General features: G+C 37.5%; 1 protein-coding gene across 1 annotated transcript in view; it reads left to right on the top strand.

Moving 5' to 3' along the window:
* The window catches only part of LOC139718728 (cytochrome P450 3A29-like), a 32424-nt gene extending 11515 nt beyond the window's left edge, over positions 1–20909 (top strand). Inside the window, exons 4-12 of the mRNA XM_071630189.1 lie at positions 1211–1327; positions 2122–2210; positions 5001–5149; positions 7181–7311; positions 9027–9200; positions 9932–10152; positions 15356–15493; positions 16655–16817; positions 17908–20909. Of these exons, the coding sequence (XP_071486290.1) occupies positions 1211–1327; positions 2122–2210; positions 5001–5149; positions 7181–7311; positions 9027–9200; positions 9932–10152; positions 15356–15493; positions 16655–16817; positions 17908–17982 (1257 nt within the window). The 3' untranslated portion in view covers positions 17983–20909. The remainder of the gene's footprint in view (positions 1–1210; positions 1328–2121; positions 2211–5000; positions 5150–7180; positions 7312–9026; positions 9201–9931; positions 10153–15355; positions 15494–16654; positions 16818–17907) is intronic.
* The last annotated feature ends 200 nt before the right edge of the window (positions 20910–21109 follow it).

Below are 21109 nucleotides of genomic sequence, written 5' to 3'. Positions count from 1 at the left end.
TACGTTATAAACAATTAACTATTAACTACCGGTATCGCAATATCAATATTAATATCCTCCCATTTCATTAGAGGTATTTGACCTTGTGTGATTTTCATAGGTGAAAGGTAATGGCTCGTTAATAAGCAGGGCCTACGAGTGCTTTGTAGAACATCATTATGTTTACCATTGATGATGCCAAACTATTCTGATACTTTGAGGTCATTGACCTCTCGAGATCATCAGAGGTCAAAGGCAGAAACTCGTCTGTGTGCCTTGGAATATGAAGACAATGTCATTGCACACAGATATGCTTGTTTTGTACATCTTTACCATGTTTTACCTTTCACCAATGATGTCATTGTTCAATATTCTGATATTCTGAGGTCATTGACCTCTCAAGGTCATCAGAGGTCAAAGGTAGAAACCTGTCTGCTCTTAAGAATATGAAGACAATTTCATTGTAAGACAAGATATGCTCCTTGTTTTGTACATCTTAACAATGGTTACCATTAACCAATGACATCACAGATCAATATGATATTTTGAGGTCATTGACCTCTAAAGGTCATCAGAGGTCAAAGGTTAAAATCTGTCAATGCTCTGTGGAATCAGAAAATGTTTTCCCTGAAGTATAGATGCATGTTTAATGAGTCATAACCACATTATATCATTCACAAATGTCTAAGAACATCGATATTCTGATATTTAAAGTTCATTGACCTCTGGAGGTCATCAGAGGTCAAAGGTAAAAACCTGTCTCAGCTGAATAGACGGGTACCTGGCAACGCTGGTGTAAAATAATGGCAGGGCCCTCTGGTAGAGCAGTGGCAACACTGAAGAAGCTATCAAGGATAATCAAGACGTTATGATCAATATATGATAATGATAATAATGATAATGATAGTAATAATGATAATCATCATCATCATAATAATAATAATAATAATAATAACAATGATATTAATAATAATAATAATAATCATAATCATAATTATAACCATAATAATAATTATTATTATTATTATTATTATTATCATTATAACTAGTATTATCATTATTATTATTGTTATTAGGATTATTATGATTATTATTATTATTATAATCATTATTATTATTATTATTTTCATTATCTGTCAATCAATTCATCGTCTATTAATCTATAGCTCAGATTGAATGAATACCATGTATTTCCATTTTGACTTTCCACTTTTTTGTGTATGTGCCTCAGGAGCTACCCGTGTCATCCGGGGACTTTGACAGCGCTGTGTTTAGCCTCCGAGACGCTCAGTGGAAGAGAGTGCGTGACATCCTTACCCCGACTTTCACTGGCAGGAAGATGAAGATGGTACGTACAGAAACGCTCATGTGATTCTCTTTTCATAACTTCAAGTGTTAGTTCTTATATTAACTTAATCTCCTGTTTGCTAATTACGCACACACCTGCACAAGCAATACACGTTCAAATACATTCAAAACACACCAGAGCGTTCCTTTTTCATAATGCCATTCGTGCATATTTCATTTTACGTTGTGTTCAATTAATTGTTCTCTCCAGTTGAATGAAAGTCAAACTTGTTTGCGCTATAAAGGAATATATGTCATATGAATTACATCATTGTCTTGGCCACATTTATTTCATAATCAGCATGACAAGGGTGTTTTAAATTCATTCAGAGTAGCACGCTTTTTATTCGAAAAGTTCCTTATTAGTTTTTGCCCTGAGATTTTCCAGTTAAAGCTGAACTTTTTTTCTCATTATATCAATGTTCAAGTCATGATCATCAAATGCCCCCAAGTTTGCATCCTTGAATTGATACGAACTATCACATAAACAAACAAACAAAAAACTGTGACATTTAAAAAATTATTCCAGACTTTTTGTTGATCCAGGGAGGGCGCCACATAGAAATGTCCAGATAATGCAAATTTACCAAAAAATGATTTTCACTTTTGAACCAATCTTCCTGTTTTCCTAACACTTCCAATTATTGTGAATCACTCATCATTCTGCACATGTTTAAGGAAAGTTTTTTTTTTCTGTCCGTTTCATCTCGTATGTGATCCTTTTGAAGAGTTTCAACGAATCCATGCTTCTCAGCTTGTTCTAATCATATATGATTATAATTTCTTTTCTCCCAGATGTCAGGTATCGTGAATTCTTGCGCAGACACCATGATGGATAACGTGCAAAAGGCGTGTGCTAAGGATGGCACAGTACAATGTAGAGAGTAAGATTGGATTATTATTCTCTTTGAGGCGCTTTCTCTGTAGCATCACTGTAGCTCTCAATACATACTCTATTTCTTCAGACTGCCTCCCACCCATAAAACACATTAATAGTTTAGATAAAGCTCGTCTGATTTATTTCATATTTTAACTGAGTTGCAAATTTACAAATGAAAAAAAAAATCACATTCGTAAAGTGGCGTGTCACTATCGAGACACTTCAAAATAGCCCAGCTTGGGCTGTAGAGGGCGCTCCTCACAGTGCCAGTGCCGTATATAAAGAAAGTCTGGCCAACTCATAAATTGAACGCCATGTCGTTACCCAGTGCGCTTGGGGTTGTAGCGTGTGGCGCTTGGGGGTTAGCGTGTACGCGCAGGTGTCCCATAGGCGCAAGGCACTGTGTTACTTAACTTTTTTTTTTTGTAGAGAGAGAGAGAGAGAGAGAGAGAGAGGAGGGTGGGGGGGGGGGGCAAAAGAAGAAGAAGAAAAGAACAAATTGAAATTCAAGACGTAAATTAGAGGGAGCTAGTGTGGATCCTAGAAATAAATGCTGCGGAGGAGAAAAAAAAATGGAGAGGAAAATTGATGACAGTTAAATCCTGAAAAGGTTCCTGTGGGAGAAATGCAAAATCAAAATTAAAATAAGGTTAAAGTGTAGACCTGAGGAGAGAACACAAGAGAAATAACTTGTAAAGAAATGTCAAATTAATAGTAGTGGTCCTGAAAAGGTTGTATGGAAGGAAGAAATAAAACGAAAAAGAAGAAAAAAGAGAACAGAAAAGAAAAGAAAAGGAAAGAAAAGAAAAGAAAAGATAAGTAGCGTAGAAACAGACAAAAGTATAAGAGAGAGAGAGAGGAAAGAGCAATGAAACACTGAGTAAAGGTGTTGGTGAAGGTAGAGCAAGAAGTCTAAGTAAAGAATAACTAGGAGAACCGAGGAACTTGGCCAACTTAGCCAAAATCTTTCCCTACGCGTCATTGTGGAGTAAAGGTGGAATGCAAATATACCGTGTTTGTTTTTTTATGCATTGGGCAATCTCTAAGGTATGGATGAACTGTGTAATGATATTTCTACAATAGATAGTATAATTTCAACATTTCACCCGACATTGATCCTTTGACCTGTATAATGAATCTCACCTGACACAGAAACGAGTTGCTACTCACTGACCAGTCTTCTGGTCGCACTCTAATTTCCTACCTTTTCCTTCTTTTTGGATCTGCTTTCTCGTCGCACTCTGATTTCTCACTTTTCCTTCCTTTTGGATCTGTCGGAAAGCGGTGCGTCATTACACTTGAGCCAGGTCGTTTATCGCGGTAAGATATCAAAATATCTCTTTCGTGTATACCTTCTACTTCAATATAGTAGACAACGGCAATTATCCCCCATGGCAAGCAATATTAGCGTGTAGCCGCGCGTAATGAGCAATGGGCACTGCGTGTGAGCTATGCTCGCGCCCGCGTAATTGACTTTGGTAACGACATGGCGCCTGTAGATCACGGGACCAGCTTTTGACCAATCACAGGCTTCAAATCTCATAAGCCGAAAACAGAGTTGACCAGACTCTCTTTAAACACGGCACTGCTCTCAACAATATAAGATATTGAGTACAGGTCGGCATGGTTACGGGTAATTTTGACACAAGCCACCACTGCGGTGTTTTCCCCTTAAGTTTTCGTTGATTTCAAACCTGTAAACAATTTTCCATATTATTCATATTCTTTATAGAAATAAAGAGATTGCAGCACTATTATGTAAAAGGTACGAAATAGATTCAGCGTCTTTGTTGATTTTTTTTTCATGTCTATTAGTAGACAAACTTCTCACTTCACCCCAGTCGAGGAATGGGGAGGGGTTGTCTCCACTCAGAAGTCTCCAACAAAATTTTCTTCAGTCGTCTTATTAAATGTGCTTTTTCAGTCTTGGCCAAAATGAAATGAAGTATTTTTCCTTAACTAATTCCAGCCTCCAAACGACGTGTGTTTTGTACCAGCATTTCCACTCATAAACAGTATCTAATTGTTTGGAATTGGCTGCTTAGGCTTATTAAAAACCCAACAGTAATAACAAATCCCTATTCAACTTAATATCTTTGGTATGAAGAAGTGATTGGCTTGGGTTATTCAACCCTATTTATGGATGTGAGACCTGTACGTGCATACAATGACTAATGTGTCCACCAGTGAGTTGATATTACAGCTGAAATCACTCATTGTGTACATCGTCGTCGGAAATGTGGAATAATCTTTTGCAGTCAACAAGGGGATTGGGCATTTAATGGAAAATAACGTATTCAAATCGAGCTTTGATATTTCGTTTTCAGACATTCTAGGTTGTCGGCACAAGAATGCGAGATGTGTGATGTATTTTGTGCTGCGACTATTAAACTAGTCCTAGGATGAGGAATTTGACAAAATAAAACTCTTACCAAGAAATACTGCACAGTTACTCATTAGTATGGGAACATTTTTCAGATTATTATTGTCATTATTTATTCGGCTTTCAAGCACAAATATCAATATTACATTTTTTTTTTTCAAAATCAGAACATACACTGGATAGGTGATGGCGCACCAGGTTGGGTAGCCCGGGGCTGGAAAGAGCCAACTAAATGACTTGGGCTACCAGGCCATCCTCCCAAACCCACCTGGTATATTATTTAATGTTGTTGTTGCTGCGGCTGCTGTAGCTGGTGTCGTTTTGTTGTTGTTGTTGCTGTAGTTGTTGTACTTGTGGTTGTCGTTGTTGCTGTTGTTCTAATTTTGATGCTTACTTGATTGCTCGATGCAGGCTGTTCGGTGGTTTCGTTATGGACACGGTGGCGAGTTGTGCCTTCGGTCTGCAGGTGAAGTCACAGACTCAGCCAGACGAACCATTCTTCACCCACGCCAAGAAATTCTTCCAGATTTCTTTCACCACTCCCGTCTTCGCCCTCGTCTGTAAGTATTAACTGAGGAGTTATTGAAAAGATTATGTACACGAAAGCCGCGGTCACACCGGTAAAACATCCCGAAGTCCAAGTTCGCAAAGTTTAAGTTCTCGATGTTTTGCCAGTCTGACCACGACGTGGTACAGTCACCTTAACTTAGCTTAACTAACCTTAACTTAGTTAAGTATGTCACGTGACCATTGATGCACGTGTGAGCATTGATACGTCACAGTCATTCAGACGACTCAAGCATTCTTATTTGTTGCGCATGCGCGCCAATGACATCAATTTTGAGAAAACTAAAACATAATAATGATAATAGTAATAATAATGATAATAATGATAACAATAACACTAATAGTGGCTATAGCGCACAGGTCAACTTTTCAGTGATCGTGGTGTTTCAGAAGTGAAAAGATAGATGTGTACATGCATATACGGTCATGTTCGAACATGTCAACAAAGAAGAAAATGGGAAACAAAAACGAGCATACACCAAATAAAAAATACAATGTTGTTCCAAACACTAATGACGGCAATTAAAGATCTCCGTGTGAGAGGAACAGAAACGTTTTAAGTTTTGATTTGAATGTCTCTGCAGATGACAGTATAGGTAAGTGATTCCACAATTTTGGTCCCATAACAGAGAAAGCACGATCGCTCCATGCATGTTTTACTCTGGGTGTTTGGAGCAACAAGGCATCTGATGATGATTGTAGACTTCGTGTTGGATTGTATTTTTGAACAGAGTCACTTACGTATAGAGAGAAAAAATGGAAAAATGATGTATTAAGAACAGAATCTTGAAAATAATCCTTTTTTCTACATGTAACCAATGTAAGGAGTAGTAATGATAATAATAACAATAATAATAATAATATAGTACTACTAGTACTAGTAGTGGTAGTAGTATAGTAGTAGTAGTAGTACAGAATAGTAGTAGTAGTAATAGTAGTAGTAGTAGTAGTAGTAGTAGTAGTTAGTAGTAGTAGTACAGGATAGTAGAGTTAGTAGCAGTACAGTATAGTAGTAGTAGTAGTAGTAGTAGTGGTAGTATTAGTATTAGTAGTGCAGTATAGTAGAGTTAGTAGTAGTAGTAGTAGTAGTAGTAGTAGTATATAGTAGTATAGTTAGTAGTAAGCAAATAATCAACGTTGGTGAAGGTGATGGGACAAACTATCACTTCCGAGGCGATCTGGATGTAGCTATCTTTCCGAAGCGCAGCTGAGGAAAGATAGCGTACACATTTCAGATCGCCGAGGAAGTGATAGTTTGTCTCATTGCCTGAAACTAAGAGTTGATTATTTGCTTTATATTCCACATCTTGGGTCCTAGAAATTCCCATTTTATTCCACATCTGAAACCGTTTTAGCTGTCTTTAGGTATCCTTAGGGCTTAGGCTACGTGTGCGCGTAGATAACAAAACAATGAATTTACTGCGCGCACCTCGCGGCACTGAAGTGAAAGTGCGTTGCACTGTGTACTATCAAGTGACCTAGTTAAATGATAGTCCACAGTGTAACGCACTTTTATTTCGCGCGTACTCATCTCGCGTTAAGACTGTATGGACTGCCAGAGATCAGCAAAACAAACAGCTGTCTTTATAGATGACAAAACAATGAATTTGCTGCGCGCACCGGGCGACACTGAAGGGAAAGTGCGTTGCACTGTGTACTATCAAGTGACCTAGTTTTTCTCAGGTAATGTGATGGGCAAAACTACGCTTTATCACATGATCAGCTCTTGACCAATCCTACAGCAAGATTCTTAGTATGTGGAATATAATAGTTGATAGTACTACAGTATAGTAGAGTTAGAAGTAGTACAGTAGAGTAGGTAGTAGCGCAGTTTAATAGTAGTAGTAGTTGTAGTAATTCTATCGTAGTAGTAGTTCTATAGTAGTAAAAGTAGTAGTAGCAGTAGTAGTAGTAACACTACTACTATAGTAGTAGTAGTGCCTAGTTGTATATTTAGTGTGCCTCCACTGACTGCCTCTTCCCCACTGTTTGATGTTTTTCTCGATGCTTTTCTTCGCGTTCAGCTTTCCTGCCATTCATGGCGCCTGTTGTCAAATTTCTTGGATTCACCCTCTTCCCGAAAGAAACGATCAAGTTCTTCACCGAAGTCATCGACAAAACCATAGCTCTGAGGAAGAGCGGACACGGCACGCACGTAGGTTTGATAAGGTTTAGCTGTTGCCCTTTTCGTCGTTGTGTGGTCTTTCTTTTTATCTGGGTTTAGTCGTTTCTTGTTGTTGTTGTTGTTGTTGTTGTTGTTGTTGTTGTTGTTTTCGTTCATTTGTTTGTTTGTTTGTTCATTTTTTGCTTCTCCTTTTTTTTTTTGAGGAGGTGCCCGTGTCATCACTACGCATGGTTACATTTTTATGGCTAAATTTTATAATATTGATTATCGTAATGTATATTTTCAATATTGACGCATCAACCATGTCAGTGGAAGGTTCATGTCAAAAACTGTCTCCTGCACCTAATACTCCATACTCGTTCCACCGTCTGTCTGTCCGGTTGTCTCCCCGACTGGCTCGCTGTCTGTCTGTCTGACTGTCTGTCTGTCTGTCTGTCTATCTATCTCTCTGTTTGTCCCTCTGTCCCTCTGTCCCTCTATTCCTCTCTGTCCGGTCTTGTCTGGCTGGCTGGCTGTCTCTCTGTTTATCTGTTTATCTGTCTGTTTATCTGTTTATCTGTCTGTCTGTTTATCTGTTTTTCTATCTGTCTGTTTATTTGTTTATCTGTCTGTCTGTCTATCTGTTTATCTGTTTATCTGTCTGTCTGTCTGTCTGTTTATCTGTCTGTCTGTCTATCTGTTTATCTGTCTGTCTGTTTATCTGTTTATCTGTCTATCTGTTTATCTGTCTATCTGTCCCTCTCTCTATCTGTTTACCTCTCTGTCTGTCTGTCTGTTTATCTGTTTATCTGTTTATCTGTTTATCTGTTTATCTGTTTATCTGTTTATCTGTTTATCTGTTTATCTGTTTATCTGTTTATCTGTTTATCTGTCGGTCTGTTCATTTTTGTCCGGTCTCTCTCTCTCTGGCAGTCTAATCCCCTCCTATCTCTCATCGTCCACCTTCACCTCAGCGTTCTCTTGACCCTCACGTAACCCATCAACTTACGCCGCAAATTATCCGATCTTAGTAAAATATTAGGTTTGTTTGAATTTCACTGTGCGTGTAGCGTTTAAAAAAGATTGATGGAAATAATTGAATTTTATGTATCTACATGTACAAATAAAAAAGAACAGGCCAATTTGAGGCAGAATCATTGTTTTGTATCATTGTAAAACGTTTCAGCCATGGCAACTCTTGATAATTTTGCAGAGGAAATGAATAGTTAAGCACATGAAACCCAAAACATCTCAAATTAAACAGCTTTTGTTTATATTCGACCTCATGAAATAGAAGCGACAAATGGTAACAATGTCGTTAAGATAAGAAAAAGATATATCACACCTTAGAATGACCGTTTCCATGACTTCATGGATTACTGCACGCATGCCTCTTTCTTTTATTTACATTTTTCTTCTCCTTTTCTTTTTTGCTCTTATTTTTTTTTCTGAGTAAGACAACATTTATGGTTTAACAATATCTTGAGGACTCTTTCGAAAGAGCTACCTTATCTGCAGCAGTTGAAATGTGCTCCAAAGAATATATTTAGCATACCCATTGCCCCCTGTATTGTAAAATAGAACCACAAATGCACAAAAAATAAACAATGACGCGAAACCTTTAGTTTGTATTAGCCTGGGCTTATGTAGACCATGACATCTCAATGCGTAATAAACATGTGGAAACCTTGAATGGAAGGATGGTAATAAGAAGAAAATTTATGGTTACAGTGACATGATGGTCGATCTTTCTGATGACATAACAGAATGTGGACTTCCTCCAACTCCTGATCGACGCCCAGGACGGCAAAAACATACACGTCATCGAAAACGACGAAGACGACCAGCATAACCAACTCTTCGTCGGATCCGACGAAGGCAAGAATTCCATCACGCCGGCCACTAGAGGGCGACTTACTCGAAGTGAAGTTATTGGACAGGTAGGCTCAAGTTTGAATTTTGATCATGCTCTTGTAAAGTGAATAAGAAAAAAAGACAAAAATACATGAACATGATTTAAATGCAATGTATCTCCTATTTCATTGTCCAATACACCAATAATCATACTTCACTTCAGACCTGTGATTCCCAAGATTTTTTTTTTTTAATAATTTTGATTGCGTTCTCTACTCGACCACTGATTTGACTCCTTTTCGAGGTAAGCTTATTATTGAATCAACCTACACAAGGAAATATTATCATGAACGAGATCAGTAAAATTGTATCATGTAATGTAGATTATGTCCGCCTCATGATGAATGTACAACATCTGGACTAATGGAGATTTATAATCATAACTACTGTAATGTAATGATTATTCCCCTTATCACAGGTGTAAATACCGCCCTCTGTGGGGCCCCAGCCGTGGTACATGCCATGAAGAGCCTAAAGCCACTGGAAAATTAAGTATTAATCATCATCATAACGCAATAATGCCTGTGGTTGCAATGCTTGGCGTATATGACACTGGGAATGCCGAAGCAGTGTTTTTCTTTTTTTTTTTCAGGCGTCGAACACCTACGACTGTTTTCATCATTTCTAAGCAAACAGACGTTTTTCGTTAATACGGGAGTGACCTTTGTTTCAAAACATTTGGAGACTCACATCTTTAAAGCGCGCATTACTACCAATAATCCATGCCCCATTAGAAATACTTTCCCTTTCTGTATAGGCGGTGACTTTCCTTTCGGCCGGCTATGAGACAACTACTACGGCTCTAACGCTGGGATCGTACCTCCTCGCCCGAAATCCTCAAGCCCAGGACAAACTCATCGCCGAGATCGACAAGCTCGCTCCCAACCGCGACGATGTCGACTACACGAAGGTCTCAACGATGCCGTACCTCGATCAGGTCATGTGTGAGATTCTCCGCTACTACCCACCCGCTACCTCGTAATGATTCTCTTCTATCTTTGATTATTTTTATAAGTTTTATATATTTTTGTTCGGTTTATCATTCTTATAATAAAGGGCCTATCTCATTGGACGTCCACGACAGTCGAGAGTCTTTAGAGCCCCCCCCCCCCCAAAAAAAAAAGAAGAAGAAGTGCTCACAGAATAAGACTCCAGGGCAACACATGAGAAGTCTCCCAACAAGGTTACAATGTATTCATGACGTCTATAAAACTTCTGCTAAGTCGCTGAGACGTCTCCACGAAGTCTCCCGTAGGCCGCCACTGGGTCTCCTCAATGTCGCCGAGACATCCCAGGGACCTCGTGGAGAAGCATAGTCCCTGCGACTTGGCCTTGTCTTAAGAGACGTCGTTGAGACGTCATAAAGACGCTTCCGAAACCAGCTGGAGACAGGAGAAAGTCTCCAAAAAAAAAATCGAACTTGTTCAATTCTTTCGTGACACACTAGAGACCAGGCTAGCCTACAGGAGACGTCGCCGAGACATCGTGGAGACATCAAGAGTAAAGGGCCTACGATTGTTTATTTCTTACGGAAAATGCGAAACTTTATGACTCCGTTACATTAACACCTTCGATAAGGGATATGACAAGCTTCATGTGCGCTGTCATTTCTGATTTTTGTTTTGTTTTGTTTTGTTTAGGGATGTCTGTGTGTGTGTGTGTGTGTGTGTGTGTGTGTGTGAGAAAGCTCTCTTTTGCAATTCTCGGCAGATGACAAGTAAACAGAACTTGCCGTAATAATTTCGTCATATTCTATTTTTCATTAATGGTTTTTCTATTAATTACTAGGTAGCAGTTATCATGATTATGGTGTAGAATGACAATTTGTTTTAACACTTGATCAAACATGCATGTTGGGTGAGAATTTTGAACGATGTACAATTGCCAATTTTCGTACCTTATGACATTCTTTCCCTTAGAACACGCCAGGGTGATCTTAGAAACCAGATTTTTTTTTTTCATGTCATCTCAAAGATTGGTAAATTTCCTTTCAGGAAATATATGGTTTGGTTGACTTTTGCCTGATATTTTTCATTTCACAAGAACTTAAAGCGTAAAAATACGGTAAAAACGCTATTTTCACAATAATTTTTGTTTTTCAAACTAATGATGTGCATTTTTAATGGTACGTGGCATCTAATATCTGACCATGTTCTGGATCTGACATATCATGGGTATGTACCACAAAATTATAAGAACTTTATGAGCACGTATAAAATTACAGAGAACAATTAAAATATCAAAGTCCTAAACAGACGAACGTCCGTGATGCTTTTATTTCTATCGCTGCTACAAATTCTACTTTGTTGTCCCAACTGTAACGTATACGAAAATTTGGTGTTCCACCTGATGAACATATCCTGCAAAAATTGTACGTCTGCTGGCTGTACATGGGACGTAATATTCTTATATGCAAAATTATACTCAGTTTTCGTCACGGACGTGCTTCCGCTATTTTCTAATAAAGATCGTAGCCCATGAAACGTTATTGGCGATATTGTTCTGAGTCGTAATCAACTAAGATCTAGCAACACGATAATATATTTGTTTTGAGTTTCTGTCCATCTTTTGTCAAATAGGAACCGAAATTATATTTTTAGACGAACCTCCAAGAAAAAAAGAACGTCCGTGATGATTAAAACGTTTTCGAGTGGGACACCATCTTGCTTTGATGGCGAAGGTGCATTTTACCTTTGGCTCTCTAGCCGAGGAGCTGCATGCCATTTTTGGAGCGGACTGAGGTTCGTCCGCAGTTTTTGGACCATGCAATTCACCAAAAACCAGGCAAATAATTAATATTTTCTCTGAAAATTCACCTCCTGATCCCCCTCTGAGCAATACATATGTTGTAAGGATGTCAAATTTCTTATAATTTGCATTGACAATACCTTTTCAAATTTTTGAAAGAGTTAGGAAGGCTGGGTACTCTCTGCCGATTAGTTATCCGTCCTGGAACATGACCCTAGTAGCAGAACGAACGTCCGTGATAATTCCAGAGAACGTCCGTGACGTATGCAATCCCTCCGATAGGGATAACTTGTCCCGAAAGTATCCTGTATTCTTTAAAACTTTTGGCTCGAATAGCGATAAATAAAGTTTTACAAAGTAGAAAATGAGTTTAGAGCAGTAGTTTCAGAATTTTTAAGGCGTTATGTGATCATGATGAACAAACAATTGAAAATCTACTCACAATTTTACGTTTGTTTTCCCTCTAATTATACAAAAAAAAACCAGCTAAACACTTTATAAAACAAAGTTATAGGAAAATGGAATTTTGCGTAATCTGTAATTTCTGTGCGTTTAAATTTCTTTCTAATGAGGTTCTGGAGACAATTTGTACTGTTACAGGTTCTGAAAGTTTCGCTCACGGACGTTCTGTCCGAGAAAGGAAATTTCTGACAATTACAAATATATCACTGCACATAAGATTAATGTTACTGGAAAATATTACCAAATCACCGAGCCGCTCATACCCGAAAGTGAATAGCGTTCAGCACTCAATTTACCTGTAATAACAAACGGAAAACGTTTTTTCACGGATGTTCGTTGGTTGAATAAGTCAGTGGATTACATAGTAGGAGAAAGAGGATCAGTGCCACTTTTTAGTGACAGGTGCTCTAAGTGTTTATCTTTTGAGTATGGTAGCTGCCGTCTCAAACAGAACACATCCAGTTTTGGTCTCCATAACGGACGTTCGCTGTAATTGTCATGATATTAAATGCCTTAATTCATTCTTATTTTTCTCTTCATGACGATTTTTCTCTCATTCCCTTAATAGCCTGAACATGCTGCGACCAAACAGAAAACAAAAACAAAACAAAACAAACCAAAACAAATCCGAAAAGTGCTACGCAATCATATTCAGGATAATTACGGAAGAAGTCTGTAATGAGCATGTGTTGAATAAGAAACGAAAAAGTTTCAAAAGGACGAGGAAGCAGTTGAATGAAAATGACTGAGAAACAGAGAAGGGATCGAGCTCCAACACACAGAGAAAAGAATTGCCAGTGCACTCCCGTTATACCAAATTCCTCTGGAGAAGTTTTTGTTTCTTTGTTTATGTTTTTTATTCATCGAAATGCCGTCACAAGCGAACAAAAATCATGCAGTATACAATTATTGTCTGATGAAAACACACAAATCCTCCGCTTATCATCACATGGTGTTGTTTTATACTCATCAATGAAAAGCAATATTCATTTGTAATTTTTTTCCAAGATTTTTTTTTTTCATTTTACATTTAAGAGACAGAGAGATCGTCAATTTGTTTGTGCTTTTGTGCTTGCTTTGAAAACACATGTTAAAAAAAAAGTAATGATTAAGAATAGGTTTAAGGTTGCACTTTGATACGTTCGCTCTTCCAAAGATTCGTTACTCCGATGTCCAAAGGTTTGTTATTCCAAAATGAAAAAAAAAATTGTAGTTAATTCAGGAGGTTTGCTATTAGAAATGTTCTTCGAAAAATAGATATTAAGGATCATTATTTTTAGGTCCGTTCTTCTAAAAGTGGAATGGGCCTGATATTCGTTTAGGTGAAAACGGTTATTATGAGGTTTTGAAATTGGAGGATTTTAGTTGTTAACTTGTTTCTCCATACTGGATAAGCGAACATAACTTTTCATGTTCCAATTGATAAGCCTTTTGGTTAACCTTCGGAGATTCCTATCATTTACCGAATAAAAAAAGCTTCATAATTATACGAACTCTATCAATTTTCGTATTAACAAACTGTATGAATAACGAGCCTCCGAAATGACGGGCTACAAAAGGTTTGTTATAACAAACCTTATTGTATAATATCGAAGTCACAAACATCCATCCAAGTTATATGGACTTTTTGTGTCTTGTTATGACGAAACTTCGCAGTATCGAACCTATTATCATTTCTGACTAGTATAATAACACAAATTCTCCTCGGTAACAGTGTGTAACACAGGGAGCAAACACAGAGGGATTTCTTCCTAACGTATTCGTTTGCCCTCCCCAGCTAAACTTCGTATTTCTATAACGGAGCACATTTCTGTTGTTTTTCTATATTAATTCTTTGTCATAATTTTAGCTGTGACCATGTTCGTTATATAAAAAGCAAATTTTGCATTGTAGACTTTATATAACAAGTTTAGGACCTGAATATATACTTCATGATAACGAAATTTTGATAAATATATTCGCTCTCAAGGATGGACTACGTCACTGAGATTACACGTACGTTTGTACGTTCATTTACGAGAGATGGAAAAATTGTTTTCTTTGATTCCTCAGTATGAGAAGATAAACAAGCTTATATAATTGAGAATTGGTAATATCTATTCAGGATTTTGCAAAAGAGTTTGTTCTCGACATGAAATTGTTGTTTGTTGTGAGTAGAATGCGTTTCTAACTCAAGAGAGCTGCATTGTTCAATATCTTGTTTGTTAGCTAACGCGAACCTCCGTGATGAAAACTATGCTATGTTTGTTGGGTTATAGAGACTGCCCAGATGAGAAACATCTTAAAAAGGAATATTATTATTTGGGAGTGAGGATTAAGGTATGGGATAGTGAAATAAGAGGTGAAAATATTGAGTTTCTGTAAAATGCGCGTAAAGTTAAGAAATTGTTTATCGGAAGAGCAATATTTCCACAGAAATGACGAATTTAGTTAAGTCATCAGTTGTCTACCATTACGTACAGGTTAAGAGTACAAGCTCAATATTCTGCAATCACGTACACATGTCCCTTAAGATATTTCGTTAGGATTTTGAACTGAATCAGATCTTTGGAAACTATGTTAAATGGTATTCAAATGTATGTGCAGTACTATTCCTCACGGACGTTCGCTGCTCTGGACATGGTAAACTTCAGCGGTGAATAAAAACTTGTTCCTCTGGGAAAATCCTAGTATAATTGGGTTCATATTAAAGCTTGAGTTATACTCTTTCCGGTAAGATACATGATTGGTAGAATTTCCTACTTTTTAAATTTTGCCTTGTTTTGGCTCAATTGTACGTCGTTCAAAATTCTGACCCGTTTGCATGACAATAACCGATAACGATAATCGCACATGTTATAGTTGTGTGATACAGATCCCATTAAGCCACGCCCCTCCTCAATCCTTCCCCAGTGTGTCAGCATTGAGTAGAGACTACATGAATGGTGTCCAGGCAAATATCACATGATTTTTATTTTATGGACAACGGTAGGCTGGATCGCATGTGTGGCGAAACTGTGACGTACAAGGGAGTCACCATCGAGCGGGGCGTGGGAGTTTTCGTCAGCCCGTACGTCATGCATCACTCATCGGACTACTGGCCCGAACCGAGCAAGTTTGATCCCGATAGGTGAGGTACATTTCCTCCTCGCCTCGATTGGCCCCCATGAAAACATGCATGGCCTAAATCAGGGGCTACTCACCATCAGTCCGACGGAACTGGTGGATACCATATTTTATTTGACCCAATTCTAAGAGGCAATTAGGCCTACATCATGACTTTTGTCATATTCATCAGCAGCACTCATGCATGCATGATACGTCATCAGGCGAAAAACATTCACTTGACAGCTACAGATAAAAATTAATTTCTATATCGTTTCTGTGCAAGGTTTAACATACCTGGTTTTCTAAACCCGCAAATAATGCACGTTTTAGTCTGATGTTCTCGTACAGAAAGTCATAGTATGGTTAGGACATGTGTTTTGATTGGGTGATTTGAATTAATGTGACGTGATACTTCAATAGACATTTGAGACAAACAATTTCTTCGGGAAACAACAGCTTCATGAACTTTGTCTCTCGCCTCGTAGAATTGGCAAAGTCAATAAATGTCCGACCCAGTAAGGCAAAGGCTCTTCCAATTCACGTAACGTAGTCCATAGTGATATTGGAGAGGGGGAATCGGAAGTGGGATGCATGCAACATCAACTCTGCGTTAAGTCAAACATGTTTTCTCGAAATCATGTTTCCGTACTGTAATTCCCTTTCATTTCCTTCTTCTGTTTTCGGATTGGGTACAACCCTTTCCAACAAAGCATTGTATACTGTAGTGATAGAAAGGAGGCAATAAGCGGATGAAAAATACACATACCATAATCACGATAAATAGTTCATTGAGCAACACCAACCGTGCCAACACCAGCATATTCCCAATTACAGCTTGATTCCTGTACACGTTGGTTTACTTTTACCTCCTCTTCTGACTAGCTATCCATTTTAAATCTTCTTTATCCCTTTTCTAGTTGCTTTTATTCTTCTTATCCTCCTCTTTTTCTTCTGTCATTGATTTTTTTTCTCTTTCTTGCACCACATTTTCATTCTGAATTTACCTATGTCTTTTCTTTCTTTTTTCTAATTTTCTCCTTGTCCTCATATTCTCCATGTCCTGCTGAACTTCCTCTCTTTTTTCACTTTTTCTCCTTTCCCTTCTTCGATGTTTTTTTCGTGTCCTCTTGTTTTTCTTCCATTGAATTCTTCTTCGATGGTCTCCTTATTCAATCGTCTCCAGGTTCTCTAAGGAGAATCGCGAGAAGCGAGACCCTTTCACCTGGATGCCTTTCGGCGCCGGACCACGAATCTGTGTCGGGATGAGGTTCGCCCTGATGGAAGCTAAGATGGCGCTTGTTCGCGTCCTGCAGAAAGCTCGTTTCGAGACCAGCCCGCTGACTGAGGTACAACTCCGCTGCCTGCTGATACCCCCCCCCCCCCCCTTCTGAAAACTCGGACTTAGCTATATCCTGTTAACTAAACTTTGCAAAGGGCCCATCAGATTCCGTTGACAAAGGGTTAGACTAAAATAAATATAGTACACGTACACATTCACGAACATCTGCAAAAAATCCAAAAAAAAAAAAAAAATTGCACAAGACTACAGATTTGAGGGGTTCTGTTGCTGTTGTTGTTGTTGCTTTTTTGGTCTTTATCAGTTCTGAAAAGGGTTAGTTCAAACGCATTAAAAAGCTCCTTCAAAGCAGATTAATGTGATTCATCGTTAGTTGCTTCATTTGAGCATTTATTACCATTTAAGATTTACTAAAGAACATATCCTTATAAACGACACATTAGATAGCATTATCCATGTAATATAATAGGATTAAATCCTCGGAAGTGTGCGTTTGTCTCTTTAACTGGTGTGCCTGTTATCAATGATCTCGAAAAACAACTATCGTTTATATACTTATCCTACCTACATTAGCACTGGACCTAAATTTCGGCAGTTTTTGGATATTAACAAAGTGGTTCCATCCGGTCGTTAAACGAAATCAGGTCATGGACGTTTCTTTCCTCACAGCGCCGTTGAGCCCCAACCTCATAAAAATGATATATTTGTGATGTGTTTGTAGTGAGCGTCTTACCCACTTTGTTTGAGATGTTGACCGAATCCTACAATAAATGCTTGTGTTGTTTACATTAGAATGTGTAATTGATTTTTAAACATTAATATCTTCTATATTTTTCATATCTCTCATCCGAGGCAGTTATGGTAATACTTCCCACTGTAAATCTAGAATATCATCTTTAAACACTACCAGTAGCGTATAGGGAGAGCTTTTGCCCAGTGGTGACATGCATACACTCTGACACGCATGTCAAACAACACAAAATATTTTCTTTTTACTGAAGTTCATGCACGATATCATTTTCCCCCGCTTCTCCACTGAATTGGAGGTGGCCAGATTCGTCTTGGCGTTCGCCAATTTGAACTCGTTCTAACAGAATATCACTGTCTGTTCCTCAATTTTGTTTGCTTACTTTCTGCAGATTCCTCCAAAGTTGGGTACCAGTGGTCTTCTTTCTCCTCCCAATGGAATAACCCTGAAACTGGTCGCTCGCTGAGAATGATTCTCCTCTAGGCCTTCGTGTTAACCGACCCCTGCGAGATTCTTGACTTCCTGTAGACTTTAGGTGGAACTGGCCATTTTTCTACCGGTTATAGGTTTACATTTGTTTGTGTAATAATTTGCTACTGAAATTATGTCTATTCAAAAGTCGATGACAAAACTTGGTTACTGAACTTTTAAGAGCCAATGAAATAATGCTAGGATGTTGGAACTTTCTAAAGTATGATGTGAAAATTTCACTGTCGCACATAGTGTCAATGGGAATACCTATTTCATTTCTTAATTTGTCATTGTGTTTTGATTAAAATGTCATGATAAAATTTCATGTAGAGATTTTTGAGTCATGAAAAAATGCATTCCATTTTATCGTAATTGTCACATTTACTTCACGTACTTCCAACTTGTTCGTTGTTTCTTTCTTTTTTTTCATGTCGGCATGCCAATATAGGGAAGGATTTAAGCCAGGTCAAGACTGCAATCTGAGCATGCGCAGATAAAAGTCATTGCAGATTGTTTTGTTTCTCGAAACCGACTTGTCGATGTTGTATTTTCATTTTTTTTTTTCAAACCAAATTAGCTTAAGGTATTCATGCAGCACTTACATCCTACATGAAAATTACAATTTTCTGCTTGTCCTTTTTTTTTCAGCTGCTCAGTCATCTAAGAGATGAATCTACTAAAATGTTAAAATGAATGAGAGGTCTGTTGTTCATAGGTCAGTATACTGCTAACGTTGAGCCGGATTATCTTTTCACAAAATATTATGCCCTAACAAATGCTATAAGTCATCCTTGAGCTTTAAATCATTTACTTTTTCAAAAAATTCCAGTAAAAAAAGTCCTCTTGAAATCAACATACAATCGCACTCAGTGATGAGTATCATTCCCTGGACATTAAATAACAAGTCCACCTTCATATACATGTGGATTGGGTGAATGCAGCAATATTTATAGAATATCTGCACTGTCACTGCTGGATGAGAAGACTACTACAATGTATGATGTCACAGGTGTACAACGATGTAAGAAAAATATAATGAGAATTTCACAAAAGTTTACTTTTTGAAAAAGGTGCACACCTCAACTTATCACTGACGTATGTCAAGGGTAATATTATTCCACTTTGCCTTCAGAAAGAAGGAAGTCAAGTGTTCTTTTATTATGCGAGAAAAGTGAAAATATCTTGAATTTTCCTGATAATTTCTTTATATCGTTGTACACATGTAACATCACAAGCTTTTAACTTTTAAACGGATTGACCGATTTTCCTCAAACTCTTGCTGATTTGTTCTATAAAAATTGATGCGTTCGCTTAATCCAGATGTCTATGAAGGTTAACTTGCTCTTTAATTTCTTTTTTTTTATAGCGGTCAATAGTTAGTAAATTGGAAGTTTAAAAAGAAACACTTAACAAGATAGTGTGTAACTACTCGGCAGTTTTTATTTCCGACGCCGATCCACTACTGTAGAAATTAGTAGATATCTTAAGTGATTGATGAATATTATTGTTTTGTGTGGATACATATCATTTATTCATAATTATATATTCATGTACAAAGAATTTTTTCGAATCATTGATAATCAACTGGATTATCTTTTGATATATGATGTATGCCCTAACAAATGCTAAACGTCAACCTTGAGCTTTGATTCATTTACTTTTTGTGCTAAGATTCCATTAAAAAAAAATCATCTTGCAATCAACATACAATCGCATTCAGTATTGACTAGTATTCCCTGGACATTAATATTTTTTTTTTTCATAGCCTTCAATAGTAAGTAAATTGGAAGTTAATTGTAAAAAAAAAAAAAAACAACAACACTTAACAAGAGAGTATGTAACTCCTCGGCAGTATATTTCCGATGCCGATCCACTACTATAGGAATCAGTAGAAAGTAATTGATAAATATATTATTATGAGTAGATGCATATTTAAAATTACATATTCATGTACAAGGATTTTTTTCGAATCATTGATAATCAACTTACATATAAACATCTTTACAGCGCATTTCAATATTGGTTGTTCTGATTCTTATTCTGATGTTGTCATCCTGTCCCGGATGTCTCCGTCTGTCTGTCTCTCTCTCTCTCTCTCTCTCTCTCCCTCTCTCTCTCTCTCTCACAGACACACACACAAACACACACACACACACACACACACACACTTTCGTGATGACAAAACAATGCAGGAACACTGGTAAAAGAAAGGAGACAATACCCACAAGCATACCAACACTGTTTACTCTAGTTAAAAAAAAATAAATAAACTTATGCGAACACGCCATAAGTCTGTGATGCATAGTGCACTATATAGGCGGCATATTTTGTTCATATCAAATGAAAAAGTAATAAGAAGAGATATGCAGGGACAATGTGAATGGCTAATAAAAAATCGTGCCATCTGCATGCACTTTTTGTTCCGTGTATTTGTCTTTCACTGTGAACTATACGTACATGGAGATGTACCGAACGGGGGATTTGTTAGAGGGGGTATCCTCCGCCCCCCTTTAGAATATTTTTGCATCTTAGAATTAAAATTCAATAATCTATTGTCTTTTTATAATCATTTCTTTATTTGTCCATATTACATAATTATGGTATGAGGATTTGGTTTGGTCACAAATTCACTATGGAAACATCTTCAGAACATAAGAAACAATTTACATTACATATACTATCGGATTGGTACTAAAAATATTGCACGGAACTAAACAATTAATAAAAACAAAAATTATTAACGTTACGTGGTGAAAATACCATAGAGGAAATAAACACACAAAACCTGTATAAAGAATCAACTACTTAAAAAAATACAAATACAAACTACAAATTCTAAAACATATTCATTTCTTTAGAGAAAATTGTCTACAGGCTATATCAGTATCATAAGTCATAAATTATTCCACATATTGCACGTTCCCCCCCCCCCCCCATCCCAAACCCGCTGTACAGTCTGCTCCCTTTCATTGATGTCAGGTGCACTATCAAGGGCTATTTCACATACCGAGAAAAAAATTCATATCTGTTGGTACAACATTTCAGAAACCATAAGATTTCTGCTTAACCGCAGAAGTCCGAATGAACTCTCTTCGGATGATTTACATTTTTTTTTTAAATAT

This window comes from Diadema antillarum, unplaced genomic scaffold, assembly GCF_040938485.1.
Source record: "Diadema antillarum isolate AM-2024a unplaced genomic scaffold, OU_Dant_1.0 scf00000099, whole genome shotgun sequence".
NCBI classification, from domain to species: Eukaryota; Metazoa; Echinodermata; class Echinoidea; order Diadematoida; family Diadematidae; genus Diadema; species Diadema antillarum.
This window is presented reverse-complemented; position numbering and strand designations above follow the sequence as displayed.